The sequence below is a fragment of the Fistularia commersonii genome, chromosome 29 (genome assembly GCF_037954325.1).
Source record: "Fistularia commersonii isolate RoL2024-O1a breed Wild chromosome 29, RoL_Fcom_v1.0, whole genome shotgun sequence".
Lineage (NCBI taxonomy): Eukaryota > Metazoa > Chordata > Actinopteri > Syngnathiformes > Fistulariidae > Fistularia > Fistularia commersonii.
In genome coordinates, this window is record NC_141312.1 from 2,371,836 (window position 1) to 2,390,884 (window position 19,049).

The 19,049-nt window shown below is 39.2% G+C and overlaps 1 protein-coding gene across 2 annotated transcripts in view; it reads right to left on the minus strand.

Annotated features, from left to right (window-relative positions):
- Positions 1-964: 964 nt before the first annotated feature.
- The window catches only part of ppp3ca (protein phosphatase 3, catalytic subunit, alpha isozyme), a 40,525-nt gene continuing 22,440 nt past the window's right edge, over positions 965-19,049 (minus strand). The window contains exons 7-14 of one of the 2 annotated variants that reach the window (XM_086177296.1): positions 12,222-12,299; positions 12,034-12,128; positions 7,856-7,981; positions 7,682-7,759; positions 7,261-7,345; positions 5,889-5,986; positions 4,214-4,264; positions 965-2,796 (exon numbers count right to left, since the gene is read on the minus strand). In XM_086177296.1, coding sequence (XP_086033422.1) covers positions 2,618-2,796; positions 4,214-4,264; positions 5,889-5,986; positions 7,261-7,345; positions 7,682-7,759; positions 7,856-7,981; positions 12,034-12,128; positions 12,222-12,299 — 790 coding nt within the window. In that variant the 3' untranslated portion in view covers positions 965-2,617. The remainder of the gene's footprint in view (positions 2,797-4,213; positions 4,265-5,888; positions 5,987-7,260; positions 7,346-7,681; positions 7,760-7,855; positions 7,982-12,033; positions 12,129-12,221; positions 12,300-19,049) is intronic. The other variant, XM_086177298.1, reaches the window with a different exon arrangement.

The following is a 19,049-nucleotide window of genomic DNA, read 5'->3' on the forward strand; positions in this document are numbered from 1 at the left end:
TGATTTCCTTTGTGTCCGATTCAGTTACAGCTGAAAACCATGCTATCATGCTTTGGCAGCCTGAAAGTTGCTTTTCACTGAGATTATATTCATTCACGCTATTGAACATTTTCTGTACATCAGTACAACAGAAGATAATAAACACAAGGCGTCACACCTCAGAAGGGCATCTCTGCATACAATAGAACCAATATAAAATTAAAAGCAGTGGTAATAAATAACAGAATGTAAAAATGGACGAAAACAATCAAAGGAAGCCTATTTATAAAATTTATAAAACAGGACAAAGAAGCTACAAATGTAATTCAAAAATAAAAGAATTCAAGTTTACTATTTGAAACACAACTACAGTATCACGATTATAATCTCACATAACAATTAGGAACTTAATTGCATGCATTGATGCGTTCCATACCATAGATGCTGTGTTAAAAATCACTTTTTTTTTTTTTTTGTCCACCCCAAAACCACACACCTTCTATCCTTAAATAGAAATTTGGAATAGAAAAAGAAACGACATTTGAAAGAAAAATTTGAAAATGTACGTGACGGTGCAGGAAGGGGCTTCACAGGTTCGTAATGTTGCTAAATATACTGGAAGGAAGGAGCAGATTGATTTCAGCTCTGGCACCAAAACCTTCTCCCTCCCTTCGGAACGGCGAGGAATTCAAAGCCTTTTGGACTCCGGGAGTCAAAAAACAGAACTCAAAATGCGAATCATGATTTTATGACAAAGGGTTCAATGAATGAACTCAATTCTGATCAGACGGGCACTCATGGGCCTTTTTTTTTCATATTTTTGCAGAATTTAGCTCTAAACATGTTGCCATTTTTAAGTCGCTGCATTGAAGTAAAGGATTCAAATGGAAATTGATGCTAAAGCACGGACGCTAAGGGAAGGCTAGGACTTGGGATTTTCCCGTATTTGCAGCAACACAAGACTGATGAGGTGACCATAAATAAATTTGAACATGTCTAAAGTGGTAGTATTTTAATAACCTGTAAAGAATATAACTCTGGGAATCTTAAATATGACTTTCTCACATTCAGTTGACATGCATCACTAGGACGTCCCCAAGACAGGCTCTTTTTGGCAACGTTGTCAGACGTTAATGTTGGCGTTCTATTTTAACACACAAAAAAAAAAAAAACGAAAAAAAAAAAAAACAAGTTAACTAGAGTATACTTAATTTAAGTACACATAGAATGCCTCTATTTGTACTTCATGAATGGTTAAAAAAAAGAAAAAGTATGCAAAGTGAATGTACTAAAAGCCTTCTATTTTATATTTAATACACCAGAGAATATATCAATAGAACCACCAAAGACATACTTAAATATTATTAAACCTTCTTAAACACAGTATTTATGCGATATAAACAACTGATTTTATTTTGGAACTCTATATATATATGATTTACTCTTTGCGGTAAAGTGCGGTTCATATATGCATATATATATTTAACTATATTTCAAATTTTTGTAAAAGACATCGTAGTTATTTCAAAATACATTAAGTTTGTGGACCATTTCGGGGGAAAAATAATAAACTTGTCAAAATAGATCAGCATTTAAAGACTTCTTGAATGCGTTAAGTTGTATTTAAGTATGTCTGTTGTAGCACCGACGGAGTACCAGGACCACGCTGATGATAAACTCGCACTCATTTCCATGGCGCTTCCACAATGTTTTTTAGTACATTCATTTGGCACATTTTTGGTGAAATCAATTTTGAAAATTAATAACATGTACATTTGCTTTGTGATTTTTTTTTGTTTTTATTTTAATTTTTGTTTTTGTGCCCATGTTTCTTGGGTAAGCAGCAGAACTTATCCCCCTCCTCCAATGCCCCTTCCTCCCCTCCCTATCTATTCTCCCTCGCTTCCTCCAAGTTAGACCTCGCTAGGAAGCGACTGGCGAAGAGGGCGGCGAAGAAAGGAGCGGCGCCGGAGAGCGGCGGCCGCTGGGGGGGGAGGCAGGTTTGACCTCCGACGGAGGATGGGTCGGAGCTACGAGGATGCTTCTGGGACGGTGACGGCGTCTTACCGCGGGGTAAAACGATAAATTTCAGTCTTCTGGTAAGCTGAGAAATGTAAAAAAAAAAATCCAGTTGATGGGCTTTCTCTTCCTGTGTTTCACACAAAGTTGTCAAAATCTGGTGAAACAAGACTCCCCCCCCCTCCCCCTCCCCCTGTGAAGTGATTCGGTGAGTAATCGATAATAAACACTTTATAAAACAACAAAATGATCGCTGTGGCATGGATACTGCATTTATGTCTTCCGTCGGGATCTGTAATGAACGAGCAGACGTTGGTCGGCGCTCATAGCGACCCGAACCCCCGAAAAGTGCAGTCTGTAATTGGACGGGGAACGACAGGCGGACAACTTTCAGCCGCGCCTTCAGGCTGCCCCGCGTCCCCGCCCTTCCACAACTGCACGGTGACACACTGTCATGGAATAGATGACCTTTTTCGCCTGTTTTGGATTTGCTGCGATTTTTCATGCTCTGTCAGTGGGCCCGTTTTGTTTCTATGTTCTTGAGGCCTGAATTTCCCATTTTGGCGATGTCCCGCTGCACAGCGCGACGCGGGCACGGCTCTCCGGCGCAGGCGGGTCATCACTGGATGTTGCTGTTGTCGTCCGTGCCGTTGGCCTCCGACATGTTCATCTTCCCCATGGAGTGACCCACGTGGTTCACCCCGTCCCGGCGAGGCGGCATGCGTTCGTTGATGCGATCCAGGCCCTTGGCCTCCTCGAAGCTGGTGATCTTGTGCTGGGGCGAGAAGCCGCGGATAGCTGGGGAAGCGAGGAGAAGGTGTCACTAAAACCTCAACGTGCAGAGATCAGGGAGCGTCGCTTCTCCAAAGACGATGTCATTATCCATAACGCGTTTCGTTTTCTCTAAATTCATCTAGCACGTGGACCTTTTTGAAAATGTGAAAATAAAAAAAAAAACACACCCCAAAAAATCAAAATCAATCAATCCAGGTGAGAAAATCCGATTTTCTGTTTTTGCGCCGGGTCCAACTGTGTTTGATTGGCTGAAGGTTCCTCATTTGATTATTGAGACTAACTTACGCCTCAGAAACATCGCCCGTCTTCTATCGTTCCTTCCAAAGTTCCAGACTTGATTTCCGAAAATTACAAGCTGCCCGTTTACTCACCTCCACCAGCTCCGGCGCCGATATCGCAGAAACTACGACCTCGGTGACCTTCTCCACCGCCAATCCCCCCCCCACCCTCCTCCCGCCATCTTCAATCTAACATCCTCCCGCCTCCTGGCCTCCTTTCCTAAAAGCTGATTTAAAAACGAATTTCAATTCGATGCGAGATCCAGGACTCTTTCATCCATTAAAGAACCATTTCGACTGGCGTCAAGTACGAAAGCTCCTCGGACAGAGAGAGTCCCGGGAGCACGGCGGCGGCGGCGGCTCGAAGTTTCTAAATCACCCGTCCAGTCGAGCGGCGAACTCGTTTCCCCTTCTCGTAAAAAAAAAAGAAAAAAAAAAGAAATAAGAGAGACAGGGCTAATTTCTGTACGTGCGGTTTGAATAATTCATTGCGACGTTATTTATTTCGAACCGCATAGCCTACGTGCAGATTGAGAAATATTTTCGCTCGTGCTGTAAATCGCCGTCTCGACGCCTGATTTCCTCCGATACCTCAAATGAGGGGTGGGTTGGGGGACCCGGTGCCTCGCCATGCATATTTTATGTTAGCCTTTTGATTTGTTTCCTTCTTACGCGCGTGACGCTTCCCCCCCCCCCCCCCCCCCCCCCCAAACAGATTGCGGCCATTTTACGAGTCACATCGGATACGGAAAGGGGAAATCAATCGTACGTGTTGGGCTTGAGTGCTTGTCGCCTCGGACGTCCGTCACGGCTTACGGTAAGACTCGACGCCATTTTTATCCACAGTATATTGACTAAAACAACGAAAAAAACCCTCTCGTCTCGCAAAGGTGTCCGTTCCCTCATCCCACCATGTTTTTTTTTTTATCCTTTCGGATCGATACGTCTGTCTCCGGCTAATTTGCCCTGTGCTTTTTTTTACGCTAAGTACCGTTGGAGTGTATGATCTGTTACGTGCAGGCTTGTCGATGACAGGCGAGCTTTGGGTCTTTTGGAGCAGAAAACCATGTCTGTATGCTGAGTGGGAGGTGGGGTGAGGGGTGGGGGCGAGAAGGTGGAGGGTTGGCCGAGCACAGATTTACCTTCCCTGTCCTCGTCATGCGTCTCGATGGCTTCAATGGCTTCAATGGTGGCTGAGGGAGGAGGAGGAGGGGAGCAGGTTACTCCTGATAAAGCCATGCAAATGCAAAACGCAGCCCCCAACGAAAAGGCCGGATGAGGTTTTTCATGTCGGCGGCGGCCGGCGGAGCCAGACTTGGAGAAGCACCCATGCACCGGATGTTTGCAGCGATTCATGTGAAAGGCAACAGACAAAGAAAGGCTGACAGAGACACTGGGATGGAGACAGCATCGGGTTTAAGTTCAGACTATGACGGATCGAAGGTAGGACACCTCTTGAAATGATGTAAATCATTTGAAAAAGTTTGGAACTCTTGAATTGGAGGAACACCTTTTATGCAATGATCCCACATTTATATCTGCCCCTGTTTAGTCACCTCTCGACTTGATGATAGTTTGAATTTTGTAAAAGGCCACATGGTGGCTTCTGCTTCATGGCAAAAAGATCCCCGGTTGGAGACCTTTCTGCGTGGAGTCTCCCCGTATTTGCGGGGGATTCCTCCGAGTTCTCCGGATTTTGCCCTAGATTGCCCAAATGCACAAATGAGAGTCCATACTTGTATGTCTCTATATGGTTTGTGAATGAGAGGGTCAATACTTGTATGTCTCAATATGATTTATGAATGAAATTGTCAATACTTGTTTGTCTCTATGTGATTTGTGAATGAGAGGGTTAACACTTGTATGTCTCTATATGGTTTGTGAATGAGAGGGTCAATACTTGTATGCCTATATATGGTTTGTGAATGAGAGGGTCAATACTTGTATGTCTCAATATGGTTTATGAATGAAATTGTCAATACTTGTATGTCTCTATATGGTTTGTGAATGAGAGGGTCAATACTTGTATGCCTATATATGGTTTGTGAATGAGAGGGTCAATACTTGTATGTCTCAATATGGTTCATGAATGAAATTGTCAATACTTGTTTGTCTCTATGTGGTTTGTGAATGAGAGGGTCAATACTTGTATGCCTACATATGGCTTGTGAGTGAGAGGGTCAATACTTGTATGCCTACATATGGTTTGTGAATGAGAGGGTCAATACTTGTATGTCTCAGTATGGTTTATGAATGAAATTGTCAATATTAGTTTGTCTCTATGTGGTTTGTGAATGAGAGGGTCAATACTTGTATGCCTGTATATGGTTTGTGAATAAGAGGGTCAATACTTGTATGTCTCTGTATGGCATGTGAATGAAAGGGTGAATGCTTGTTTGTCTCTATATCTGCCCCCGTGACCGTCTGGCAACCGGTCCAGGTGGAATCCCCCTCTCGCCCATGGACAGCTAGGATGGGCTCAAACACTCCTGCAACCCCGAGTGAACAATAAGCAGGATAGATAATGAATGAATGAATGGATGAATAAATGAATGAATTTTGTTCATGACGTCTGGAGGTTGTTGGTCACACATTTCAGGTGTCTAAATATTTGAGATATCATTTTTGTTTTCAAGACAGATAAACAGCACTCAATCCAGTGTGGTGGTGGTCTACACGCCGGGAGGTCTCTGTCTGGTGGACGTAGACACAAAAATAAAAGCAATGGGAGGACGGAGAGTTGCGATGACAGGAAAGGCAACCCGACAGACGGGGCGGACGACAGAGAAAGTGTCCGGTCCTGCGCTTCGCACTCACCGCTCTGCAGCGTCTGCCGACCTCCGGAGAGAACGCCGCTGGGCAGCATGCCGGTGGGCGTCAGGCCCTTCAGCGTCAACACATTCTCGCTCTCCTCCCTGTGAGAATCACAGACACAGGGTTCGGTCAGAGGAGCTCAAATCGAGGGGAAAGAGACGCCCTCGGTCACACAGGTCAGTGTGAGAAGGTGTAAAGACCTGACGCACCAAAGAGAGACGCATGTCCGCGGACAGAAAACACACGTCGGTATTAAAAATGGCTCGGGTTCTTTAAATATTAAATCGCTTGGCACACTCTTGTCAAAGAACTGCAGTCTGCTTCTTCTCCTTTGGGCTTTTCCCTTCAGGGGTCGCCACAGCAAATCAACTTTCTCCATCTAACCCTGTTCTCTGTATCTTCCTCTCTCACACCAACTACCTTCATATCCTCTCTCACTACGTCCATAAATCTTCTCTTTGGTCTTCCTTGAGACCTCTTGCCTGGTAGCTCCAATTCCAGCATCCGTCTACCAATATATTCTCTATCCCTCCTCTGTCCATGACCCAACCATCTCAGTCTGGCTTCTCTGACCTTCTCTCCAAAACATCTAACAATGGTGTTCCTCTGATAGACTCATTCCTGATCCTATCCATTCTCGTCACTCCCAAAGAGAACCTCAACATCTTCATCTCTGCAACCTCTAGTTCGGCCTCCTGTCTTTTCATTATTGGAACAGTTTCGAGTCCATCCAGCATCGCTGGTCTCACCACTGTCTTGTACACCTTTCCTTTCATTCTGGCTGATGTTCTTCTATCTCTTCGTACCCCTGACACCTTTCTCCAATCATTCCAACCTGCTCGGATCCGTCTCTTCACCTGTTTTCCACACTCTCCGTTGCTCTGGACTGTTGACCCCAAGTACCTGAAATCCTCCAGCTTCTTGATCTCCACTCCCTGTAGCCTCACCGTTCCACCCGAGTTCCTCTCATTCACACACATATATTCTGTCTTGCTGCAACTATCCTTCATTCCTCTCCTTTCCAGAGCATACCTCCAGCTCTCCAGATTTTCCTCTACCTGTTGTCTGCTCTCACTACAGATCACAACGTCATCTGCAAACATCATGGTCCATGGAGATTCCTGTCTAACCTCATCTGTCAGCCTGTCCATCACCACTGCAAACAAGAAGGGGCTCAGCTGATCCCTGATGGAGTCCCACCTCCACCTGGAACTTCTCTGTTACCCCTACAGCACACCGCACCACTGTCTCGCGGCTAGCATACATGTCCTGCACCAGTTGAACTGCAGAGTGCATGCAGTAAATCTACCAAAATGTCCTGATTACTGTTTATACATCACTTTTAGGATATATAAAAATATAACCCGCAGGTTACCTGAGAACTGAGAACATTTTGGCCATCTTCCCGATGGCACGGATTTTGTTCTTGATCACCTCTTTGCGCGCTGCGGCCGCGTTAGCTGTGAAGGAATACACATCATATATACATATATTTGTGGAGTGTGGCTGCATATGCATCCCTGTGCGATGCAATGGACATATCACACTTATGCTGTGCATTTGAGGATGCGGCGGTAATAGATAATCATCGTCAGGCACTGAAAAGTACCGGTAGCGGTAATAATATACAATTAGCCGTCATAAATCCAACATAAATGTTTGTTGTTCAGTGGCCTTGCTGATGCATTTGAGATAGAGCAACATCGCCACTTAAATTCCGTTTAGTTTCTGCAATTTAAATTGGATTAACGCAAAAAAAAAAAAAAAAAAAAAAAAGCATACGAAGACGGATTTACCGTCGAATATCTCGTCCTCGTCGTTCATGAGTTCGTCGTCGGAGCAGATGCTCAGCACGTTCACCAGCATTTCTGTGACTGGGGGAGAAACAGAGCGTGGGTTTCGTAATCGTAATCCGTGGAGAGAGCAGAGGATTCTGTCGGGAGGAGGCGGCTCCAGACAAACCTCCGTACCTTTCTCCCCGACAAACGGCAGGGACCAGGTGAAGACGTCCATGAAGTTGGGCAGCCAGTAAGGGTGGGGCGAGCAGTTGAACTGCCGGATGTTCATGACGTTGTTTTCATATTTCAGCACGGCAGCTGTCGGGGAAGCAGAACGGCGGACGTCGTTCACTGAGTTCTTTTGGTACCAAGACAGAAAGGGCTTGTTACTGGACGGCCAACCGCTCTCTTGTTCAAGCGTGATATATAGATATATAGACATGCAAATAATGACTACATTTCTAAAATTAATTTAAAAAAAAAATATTTTTTTTAATTATTAAAAAAAGGCTTGAAAAAGTTTTTTTAAAAAAAAAAAGATTATTTTATTATTATTTTTTATTTTATTATTATTTATTATTATTATTTATTATTTATTATTAATTTATTTTATTTGAATTATTTTAATGATGCCCTTTTTTAAAAAAAAATCACCGGACACATGCTGATTATTTTCTTCAATAAAAAGATGCAATAAAGAAATGCAATCATGCTCTTGTCCTATCGTCACCCGGCAACAACGCTCCCACTCTGCAACGCTGGAATGTTGTATTTAAAAAAAAAAAAAAAAAAAAAAAATCTATACTTACATAATGTCACATTTGGAGCAAACGCTGAGCGTGTGGTTCTGCAGTTTGTTTTCTAATGTGCTCTTTGCAGTACCTGTCACTGCATATGTGATTTCAAAAAAAAAAGGGACTCTCTACATGAGTTTACCGGGTTTAATATTTTAACAAACAGCTATTTCTGAACACGCCAGGAGAGACCGAACGTCCGACCACTAGATGGCCCCCCCGAGGCCGGGAGGGCCGCCGACACCGTTCCATCAAGAGGGATAAAGCCACATGGAGATCGTGGACGCGCCGACAGTCCCTCCAACGCCCCCTCAACCCCAACCCTGCCATAGCCGGTGGCGACCGAGACACACTGGGGCTCCCTGATGCATTATCATGCCTGCTGGAAAAGCTAGACGCAGGCTGAGAGCGCCACGGTTTGCAGTCATTTCAATAAATAAGTCAAAGGCCTCCAGATTATTCATCTGGCCTTTCATGGGCTCCAAAATGCAAATGAGCCGCCCATGCTGTTTTAGCCGCCAGCTACAGAAAATACATGTTCGCGAGCAGCATACCTCTGATTGCATCTTTCCATATCTGTTTTTTTTTAAATTTAATTTTAAGTCCGGGCCCGGCCTACGAGCGAAAGTAGAAATTTACGTGAAACACTCACATAAGTATAGGGACAGTTTTGAGGAACGTTTCAACAACATTTCAGAGGTCTGATGTCAATCAGAGGTCTGATTGCGAGTTTTATTGAGCGGAGCAACCGCAACCACCTCCCACTCAACATCTCCAAGACCAAGGAGGTGGTTTTGGACTTGAGGAAAAATCGGAGGACACGGGTACCAATCACCATCCAGGGTGAGGAGGACAAGACAGTCCACTCCTACGAGTAACTTGTTTATAAAGCACCAGTTTATTGTACCTTAACAATCAACTGGACCGGACACGGCGGCGCAGCCGTTAGCACTTTAGCCTCACAGCACGAAGCAACCTGGTTGGATTCCGACAAGGGGGATCAAGGGAGTCTGCATGTCTGGGTTACCTCCCGCAGTCCAAAAAAAATGAAGGTTGATTGGAAAAAAATGGGGAAAATTGGCCCAGAGTTAATGGATGTCTGGCTATGCGACCGAGTCAACAAGCTAGTGAGGACCATCTTGAACCGGTGAAGGTGAATCGGTCCGTCCTAGACAATCCTTCCCACCCCTGTGCGACGGGCAACTCGGTTGGCCGACGGCTGTTCTGAGCTGAAAACTTAAGACCAGGGGTCCCCAAACTTTTTCCTGCGAGGGCCAAATAACTTTTACCTTCTCTGACAGGGGACCGGGCCAGTTTGTGACAAAAAGTGTGACGATCGCATACCGTTTTCCAGGAAGCTACACATAACCAAAAATTAACCATTTCTGGGATCTTGACTAGAAAAAAAAAACAGAAAATAAATAATAACATTATTAATGAATGATGTCTTTGTCTCAATTCTTGACAGATGAGACAAATTTTCTTTGAATTGAACAAAAAAATAATCGCTTGTCCACTGCAGGTTAAATACCCTGCATTCTGAATCTATTTTCCTCTTACCTAATCTTTACACCATTATTCCGTGTTATTTGACAGGTGTGTGTCCAAAATTTTTTTTTTTGAGGGAGGGGTTTCAGATAAGGCACAGCCTGCAGAAGGGTGAAATAGAATTTTACGTTCTACGCATGTACGAGTCACGATTACGTAGTCAGAGTGAAAATAAAAATCACAATGCATCTCTGGTATTGTTTAGGGGCCGGTAAAAATGTGGAGGCGGCCCGTATTTGGCCCGCGAGCCGTAGTTTGGGGACCATTATCAGACTGTACTACAGCATTTTGTTGTCATTGCTCTTATCACTCTGTTTATGTTATTATCCTGTTGTGTTCTAACTATTCTATTCTATTCTATTCTATTTATTTTGCTATCATCTAATTGTCTGTTATACTGCTGTGACAAAATAATTAAAGCTTCATTAAAGATGAGAGATGAGATGAGATGAGAACAACTTTATTAATCCCGAAGGAAATTGTTGTGCCAGAGTTTCAAGTAAAAAACATAACAGTAATAAATAATAGTGGAAAGGAGGAAGAATAAGATATATAATGAAATATAAATTGTCTTAGCTGTTAGCAGTAACTACAAAGATTGAAAAGTTTATTTTAAAGATTTATCTTTAAAGATTAAAGTTTATCTTATCTTATCTTATCTTATCTTATCTTATCTTATCTTATCTTATCTTATCTTATCTTATCTTATCTTAATTCTGGTATTCAAATATTTAAATGGAATTTATTATTTCCTGCTGAAATATTTGCCACTATTACTTTCACGTCTGCAGGGGTGATGTTTTTTTTACGTAAATGTCTGGTTTAGTGAAACTGAGGAGAAGATGTGGACATTGGTTTTATTGCTAAAATGTAATTTTAAAATGGGGATCTCGGAACATCTAAATAAAACGTGTTGAAATATTTCTGTCGCTCATTTAAGTGTGGCTTTTTTTTCAGAAATACGGGAAGGACTTGAACAGACATCGAATCTTTTTCCTTAAAAGTAACCTTCAACTCAACGTCTTTTTTTTTTCAAAATGTTTTGTTGCATGCAGAAATGCCATTCTGCATTTAAAAATAAATGCAACTCATGTTTTTTTTTTTTTTTTTATATACATTGCATAAAGGCAAAAAAAAAAAAAAAAAAAATGTATATGCTGTGTTTATTCATTTTCAAATTTAACCTTCCTCCTGTGCTAGCTTTCTGGTAGCATCCCCGGTGTTAACGGGTCGGTTTCAACCCGTGTTTTAAATCAGCTTTAAAATACACTCAAAATAAAAACTTAAATTCCAATTCTTTTTCTCATCTCTTGGTTACCTCGTTAGGCTTCCTTATCCATGAAAGTATTGGGTTTAAAATTTTTTGTTGTGGTTCTCTGGGCCTTTTTATTATTAGTATACCTCTCAATTTCAATAAAAAACAGAAAAATTAACCTCAAGAGAATAACACAAATATGTGTCTGACGTGTCTGGACATGCTCATTTTTGGTTTTTTTTGCAGCAATCCTGGACAAATGAGCATCCCCAGAAGCTCACATGAGTGGGGGAGGAGATGTTGGCTGACAATGCATTTCAGATTTAAATTTTGGCTCTAATTATTACTTTGTAATCTTATTTTTATACCCGGGTCGAAACTGACCCTAACACTACAAAGGACATAATTTCAACTGGAGCATTTTATAATGCAGTGAAAAAAACATGTTTTTGTTGAATTTTGTTAAAATCAAGATTCCTGACAAAGTCAAGAAGCCTTGATGCAATAAAAAAGATTTAAGTGATTATTTTATGGATTTAAAAACTAAAACGGGTAGGTGGCCACCCTAACACAAGAGGAAGGTTAAATGGTGTTTTCTTTCCTGTGGGGAAACGGCTCCCCTGGTGCCGGAGAAGAAGATGCAGATGAGAAGGGTTGAAAAGTTAATTTTTTCTGCTCCGATCCTATATTTTGTTTTCAATTCCGGCCTGATCCGCCATCCATACAGATCAATATCGTTTAGAATGAAAACACGACCCGGCAGGATCCCTTACCTTTGTTGTTGTAAACATCCAGGTAGTTTGGGGCCGAGAAGATGGTGATGAGAGACGGGAATCCCGTGGTCTGGCTTTTACGGTACATCCGGTAGCTGCGAGGTCCCGTGGAAACACAAGTGTGTATTCTTATCCTCCTTGCATGAGAGTGTGTGTGTGTTCTATGATGTTCAGGGGGGGAAACATACCCTGCGTCCTGTGCCTCGTGCGCCCGGATAATCGATAATAGATTATTGCTCTGAAGGAACTCGCACACAGCGGGGTAACTGGAAGGAGAAAAAAAAGGTCGGATTGAAAACATAAAAATCAAAAAACAGTCGACAAAACCGTACAAAGCAGCGATAAAGATCAGAGCAACGATTGTACAGGTTTCTGTAATTACCCCACACTGACAGAATTTCCAAATCTGTTTCAGCGACACAACAGGAAGTCGTAGCTACTTTTAAGATGCGCGCTACTGTACATTTTCACTCGCTGGCGAAACGAAACTTGGGTTTATCGCTCATAAATGCATTAATGAGAGCCCCCGCTGAGGATGATGCAAGTGTATGAAAAAATAATCTAACGGCTGCACGCCGCGCTGAAAAACAAACTACCACTGTAAGCGGCAGCCGGAACATCGTGCCCTGCAGCTCTAACCTGAGAGGAAATATACGGCTATTATAACAGCGTGGGGAAACACTAAAAGCTTAATGCGGTATGCCCTTTGTAATAAGATGTCAGCGCTCCCACAATTCTTTTCCTCATTCTTTGACTTCATAACTACAAGTTGCATTTTATAAGCAAGCTAACAATAAATCTGAAGGAGGCACTCTGGCCCCATATACTGCCCGTAGAGGCGGACGACCTCTATTCTGCAAAAAGCGAGTATTCTATCTATATATTCTATTATCACCAAAAGATCACTTGTGCCCATCCCACCCAACCCTGGATTCTAAGGATTTTTGTTTGGCTGATTTAATCTTTTATACATCTGCAGAAAATATATGGATAAATAAAAAAAAAGAAAAAAAATATATAATATAATGTAATATTATATATTATATAATATTTTTTATAGTATTTTATTATATTATATACATATTATTATATTATATTACATTATATTATATTATATATAACATATATATATATGAATAAATAAAAAAACAGTGAAACAATAAATGTTATATTGAATTGTATTATATATATTATATAATACAATAATTATATATTGTATTATATATATTATATAAGATATATAATATATGTCTTATATTATATATAATATATATTATATATAATATTAAATATTATACTCAAATATATACAAATATTTGACAAAATTAAATTGACAAAAAACAAACCAAAAAATAAAAAAGGACCAGAAATGAAAAAAAAATTATATATATATATTTTTAAATATTATATATAAAAATAATATTATATAATATAATATTATATATTATATAATTTATTATTATATTACTATATATAATATAATATAATATATATATATGAATAAATAAAGAAACAGTGAAAGAATAAATATTATATTGTATTGTATTATATATATTATATAATATATTATATTATATCATATTATATTATATATATATATATAATATATATTATATATGATATTAAATATTATACTCAAATATATACAAATATTTGACAAAATTTAATTGACAAAAAAACAAACCAAAAAATAAAAAAGGACCAGAAATGAAAAAAAAATTATATATATATATTTTTAAATATTATATATAAAAATAATATAATATTGTATAATATAATATTATATATTGTATATATATATATATATATATATATATATATGAATAAATAAAGAAACAGTGAAAGAATAAAATACATTAAAAAAATATTAATTCATGAGTAAATATATACGTAAATGATAGCACATTTATCTTCTTTGTGATCTTTGACCTCGGGTGAGATTGGGATTTTTTTTCAGTCGAGAGTTAATTTTTTCCAATAGGTTATTTATAGTACGGTAATGACAAAAAACAAACCAAGAAATAAAAAAGGGCCAAAAACAATGCAACAGCCGAGTGATTGCAGTTTGGGTGTTTAAGCGTAAAGCCAGAGATCGAGAGGTGCTTCTCAACTTAATCCTCGTCTCATTCGGCGCAATCTGAGCACTTTGTGTCACCATGGCAACACGCAATTCCAGCTGAAGCCCCGCGGCCAATTCGGATCGGCCGATCGGACAATCGTCTTGACATCGACGCCCGAGTCGCGTTTCCGTCGGCGCGTCCTCCATTTCGACTAATTTCGCCGCCGAAATACACCCGGGATATATTTCCGGCGCCGCCGCCGATAGACGACGGGGAGAAATATAAAAGAACAAAAAGAAAAGCGAGAGCGCGTCCACCCAGTGTCACACAGGAGGGAAGAACAATCACAAGTGGGACGCCAACAGCTGCAGCGCGAACGTAATGTAGCCTACCATTTAGCCGCTTTCTCCACAGACGTTATGTAATACCTCCAAGGCTGTGTTATGTCACCCGGAAACCGCGTCAACCCTTCAAAGTCTCGGGGGTTATAAAAAGCGATTATATATTGATTCGCTTCCTGACCGTGAAGTGAATAAAAATGGCCGTTGCGATGCTTTTATTTCTGTTTTGACGACAGGTAAGCTTCAAACTGCAGCCGCCGAGGAAATGAAGCCCGAGCGCTACAATCACACGGTGACTTGTTGGTAAATTGGGTTGTTTTATCGCTTTCACATGGGTTTCCCTACTTTGACAGGCTGGAGTTGAAGCTATTCCGTAAATATATACATTTAATGACCACTTCTTACACACAAGCGTTCAAACCGATACTTATTTTGAAGAATTAATTGTGTGAAATAAGCACTCAAATATGCTGACGTATCTCGACCGGAATTGAGGATATTTAGTGCCACGGTTAGATTTGAACATTAACGCTCATGCAGGACTGTCTCAGAAAATTTGAATCTTGTGATAAAGTTCTTTATCTTCTGTAATGCAATTACAAAAACAAAAATATCATATACTCTGGATTCATTACAACTGAAATATTGCAAGCCTTTTACTATTTTAATATTGCTGATTATGGCTTACATCTTCAGTAAACTCAAAAATCCTATTAGAATATCATCAAAAAGCAATTTTTTTTTTTTTTTTTTTAATTGCAATACAGAAGATAAAGAACTTTATCACAATATTCTAATTTTCTGAGATACACTATTTCATTTAACGCAATGTAAAATCTCCTTTGGCATCGTGATTTGTGTTGTTGCTCAAATGTATCCAACTTATTGTCTATTTTATTTCCCGTCATGTTACATCATATAAAAAGTCCGGGGACAAACGCCGCGAGTTAGCGTAGCATTTTCCCAATTGTTTGCGCCAATAAACTCTCTCATTCATACGTCTGGGTTATTTATTATTATAAAATAAAGTTAAATGGTACGTAAAAATACACCGCTCCAAAAAAAATAAAGGGAACACTTAAACAACTCAATGTAACGCAGATTCTGTGAAATCAAACCGTCCACTTAGGAAGCAACGCTGATTCCTTTTGACTTGTTTTAAGGGTGTTACATCAACTTTATGTGTTTTTACACTTTCATTTGGAGTCCAGACCTCCATGGGTTCATACATTTAATTTCCATTCATCATTTTTGTGTGAAAATCTCACCCATTTACTGTAAATCGTAATAATATATCTGTATATATATTCATAACTGTGCAATATTTCATTTCATAACAGCTGCATGTGCAATATTTTTTCATACTCTTGTGCACTCCGTATCTTTCACCTGGTACTTAAGACCATAAGACACTTTATAGCCTTGACTTGTTACTTAGACACTTTATAGTTTATTTATATATTTATCTATTTTATTTATATATATTTATTTATTATAATTCTTATTCTACCACCCTTTTTTTTTTCACTGTTTATACAATTTTTTACTATTATTTATTATTGCTATATTTTACTTGTAACTCTGGCACAACAATTTTCTTCGGGATAATAAATAAAGTTGTTCTTATTCTTATTCAACTATGGAAAGAATAAAGTATTTCATAAGAATATTTCATTCATCCGCATCTAGGATGTGTTATTTTAGTGTTCCCTTTAATTTTTTGAAGCAGTGCATTTGTAACGTATATACATTTGTATTTAAAAGTCAAAGCCAGATTTAGTGTTGGTTTCTCCGCAAAAAAGAAAATGTTTCTCACAATCCCACGGTGACACGAAATGACCAAAATTAAAAAAAAAAAGTGCAAATTAGCAGCAAAGTGCACTGTTGCATTAAACAGTAAACATGAAACAATGAGGTATGAAAGTGCGCGCAGATAAAAAAAATGGTATTCGACATCATGAGAGAGAAGCAGCAGAGGGTTTTTTTTGTCCAGTTTAGTGCAAATATCAGTAAGTAGCAGCATCATGGTATGTGGTCCGATGGAGGAACCCTAGCAGACATGAGGAGAACGTGGAGACACCACCAGATAAATGTCCAGGTCCAACCGGGGACCTTCTCCGTACTGTTCCTGTTAGATAAGCAAAAAGGTCAATATTTCTCATCGCCCGTATTGACGGTCTTGTTTATCTTCCCTGCAAAGCATGAAATCCTCATTGAAAGCACCGGCGCAAAGATCATGTATTAAGATTAAACTCAAACGCCCAAAGTCCACAACAGGCTTTATTTTTAATTTTTTTTTTTTGTTTACCTCAAAGGTGTCCATTGATTACCGAGCACACACACACACACACACACAGGTCGCTCGCCCGCGGCACACGCTCCTTCCCTCCTCTTTGCAAAGAGGGAGAAAAAAAAAAAAAAGAAAAAATGATGTGTTGTTGAGGCTGCGAGGGAGAGCGAGCGAGAAATCTGACAAGTGAGACCGAGCGCGAGGAGGAGAGATGGATGGAGGCGCCGCGTCCTGAATGTGAAAACATTCCCCCGCTGTAAGAACGTCCGTCTGCCGGCCCGGCCGTCGCTCATATTTCCACTTTTTCTTTTCAAAACGCGAAGGTTATTACCTGTCGTTAAAGGATTAAGAGATCTTAATCCAGGCGTTCTTCACCGAGCCTGGATTTCTGTAATGTCCTCTTATACAAGTTGCAGAAGAAGAACGTGCGAAGCTTGCAGACGCTCCAAAAACCGTCTCCGACTGAATGCACGACTCGGGCGCTGATCTCTCTCCGTCACATTGCGCCGTCTTATCGATCTGATCTGGTGAAGCCGGACGTGCACGGACCTGCACCGAGCTCCCGGGATTCTGGTTTTTTTTTTGTGTTCCCGAGGTCCGGATGAAGGCTGGTGGCGAGAGGCCTTTTCTTTTCTTTCTACCAGCTGATATCAGGCACTGATTCCTCATAGCAAAGCTGAAGACGAGCCCTGAGGGGTGTTTGCCTGAGCTTTTTTTCTTTTTACAGGCCGGCAAAAAAAATGATTTTCTTTGAACAATTTCAATTTTTTTTTATTTTTATTTTTTTTTCAGCTTGGCGCTAAAATGATTTTTTTTTTAAAGTAATTTCAATTTTTTTTTTTTCAGGCCGGCATTAAAATTACTTTTTTTTTAAACAACTTCATTTTTTTTTTTTTTTTTTTTTTTTTTTTTTGTCAGGCCAGCACCGAAATGATTTTTTTTCAACAATTTCATTTTTTTTTTCAGGCCAGCACTAAAATTATTTTTTTTAAACAATTTCGATTTTTTTTTTTCAGGCCGGCACTAAAATGATTTTCTTTAAACAATTTCAATTTTTTTTTTCTTTTTCTTTTTTTTTCAGGCTAGCACTAACTTTTTTTTTTTTTTTTTTTTTTTAACAATTCCAATTTTTTTTTCAGGTTGGCACTAAAATGATTTTTTTTTTTTTTAAACAATTTCAATTTTTTTTCTTTTTTTTCAGGCCGGCACTAAAATGATTTTCTTCAAACAAATTCAATTTTGGTTTTTCTTTTTTTTCAGACTGGCACTAAAATGATTTTTTTTTAACAATTAAATTTTTTTTTTTCCTTTTTTTTCAGGCCAGCACTAAAATGATTTTTTTTTTTTTTTTCAAGCAATTTCTACATTTTTCATTTTGTTTTGTGGGGTGTCTAATTCAGACCTGAAGTAATGGCATTGACCATTCAAGTCAGCTGGCGTCCGGGCCAGAGGGTTACCATGGCAACTATGATGTTTCTGATTCACAATGTGGAAGAAACGGATCGGTCGTCGTGCAGCAGATTTTTTTTTTAAAGTAATTTCAATTTTTTTTTTTTTTTTCAGGCCGGCATTAAAATGACTTTATTTTTAAACAACTTCATTTTTTTTTTTCTTTTTTTTTTTTTTGTCAGGCCAGCACCGAAATGATTTTTTTTTCAACAATTTCATTTTTTTTTCAGGCCATCACTAAAATTATTTTTTTTAAACAATTTCAATTTTTTTTTTTTCAGGCCGGCACTAAAATGATTTTCTTTAAACAATTTCAATTTTTTTTTTTATTTTTATTTTTTTTTCAGGCTAGCGCTAACTTTTTTTTTTTTTTTTTTAACAATTCCAATTTTTTTTCCAGGTTGGCACTAAAATGATTTTTTTTTTTTTAAACAAATTCAATTTTTTTTCTTTTTTTTTCAGGCCGGCACTAAAAAAATTTTCTTCAAACAAATTCAATTTTGGTTTTTCTTTTTTTTCAGACTGGCACTAAAATGATTTTTTTTTAGCAATTAAATTTTTTTTTTCCTTTTTTTTCAGGCCAGCACTAAAATGATTTATTTTTGGTTTTTTTTCCAAACAATTTCTACATTTTTCATTTTGTTTTGTGGGGTGTCTAATTCAGACCTGAAGTAATGGCATTGACCCTTCAAGTCAGCTGGCGTCCGGGCCAGAGGGTTACCATGGCAACTATGATGTTTCTGATTCACAATGTGGAAGAAACGGATCGGTCGTCGTGCGGAATCGATATTCGCACAATTAAGATTGAAAGTTGAAGTGAGGAGAACAAGTATTTGATACAATTATGATTTTTCAGCTTTTTTTTTCTGTCATTTT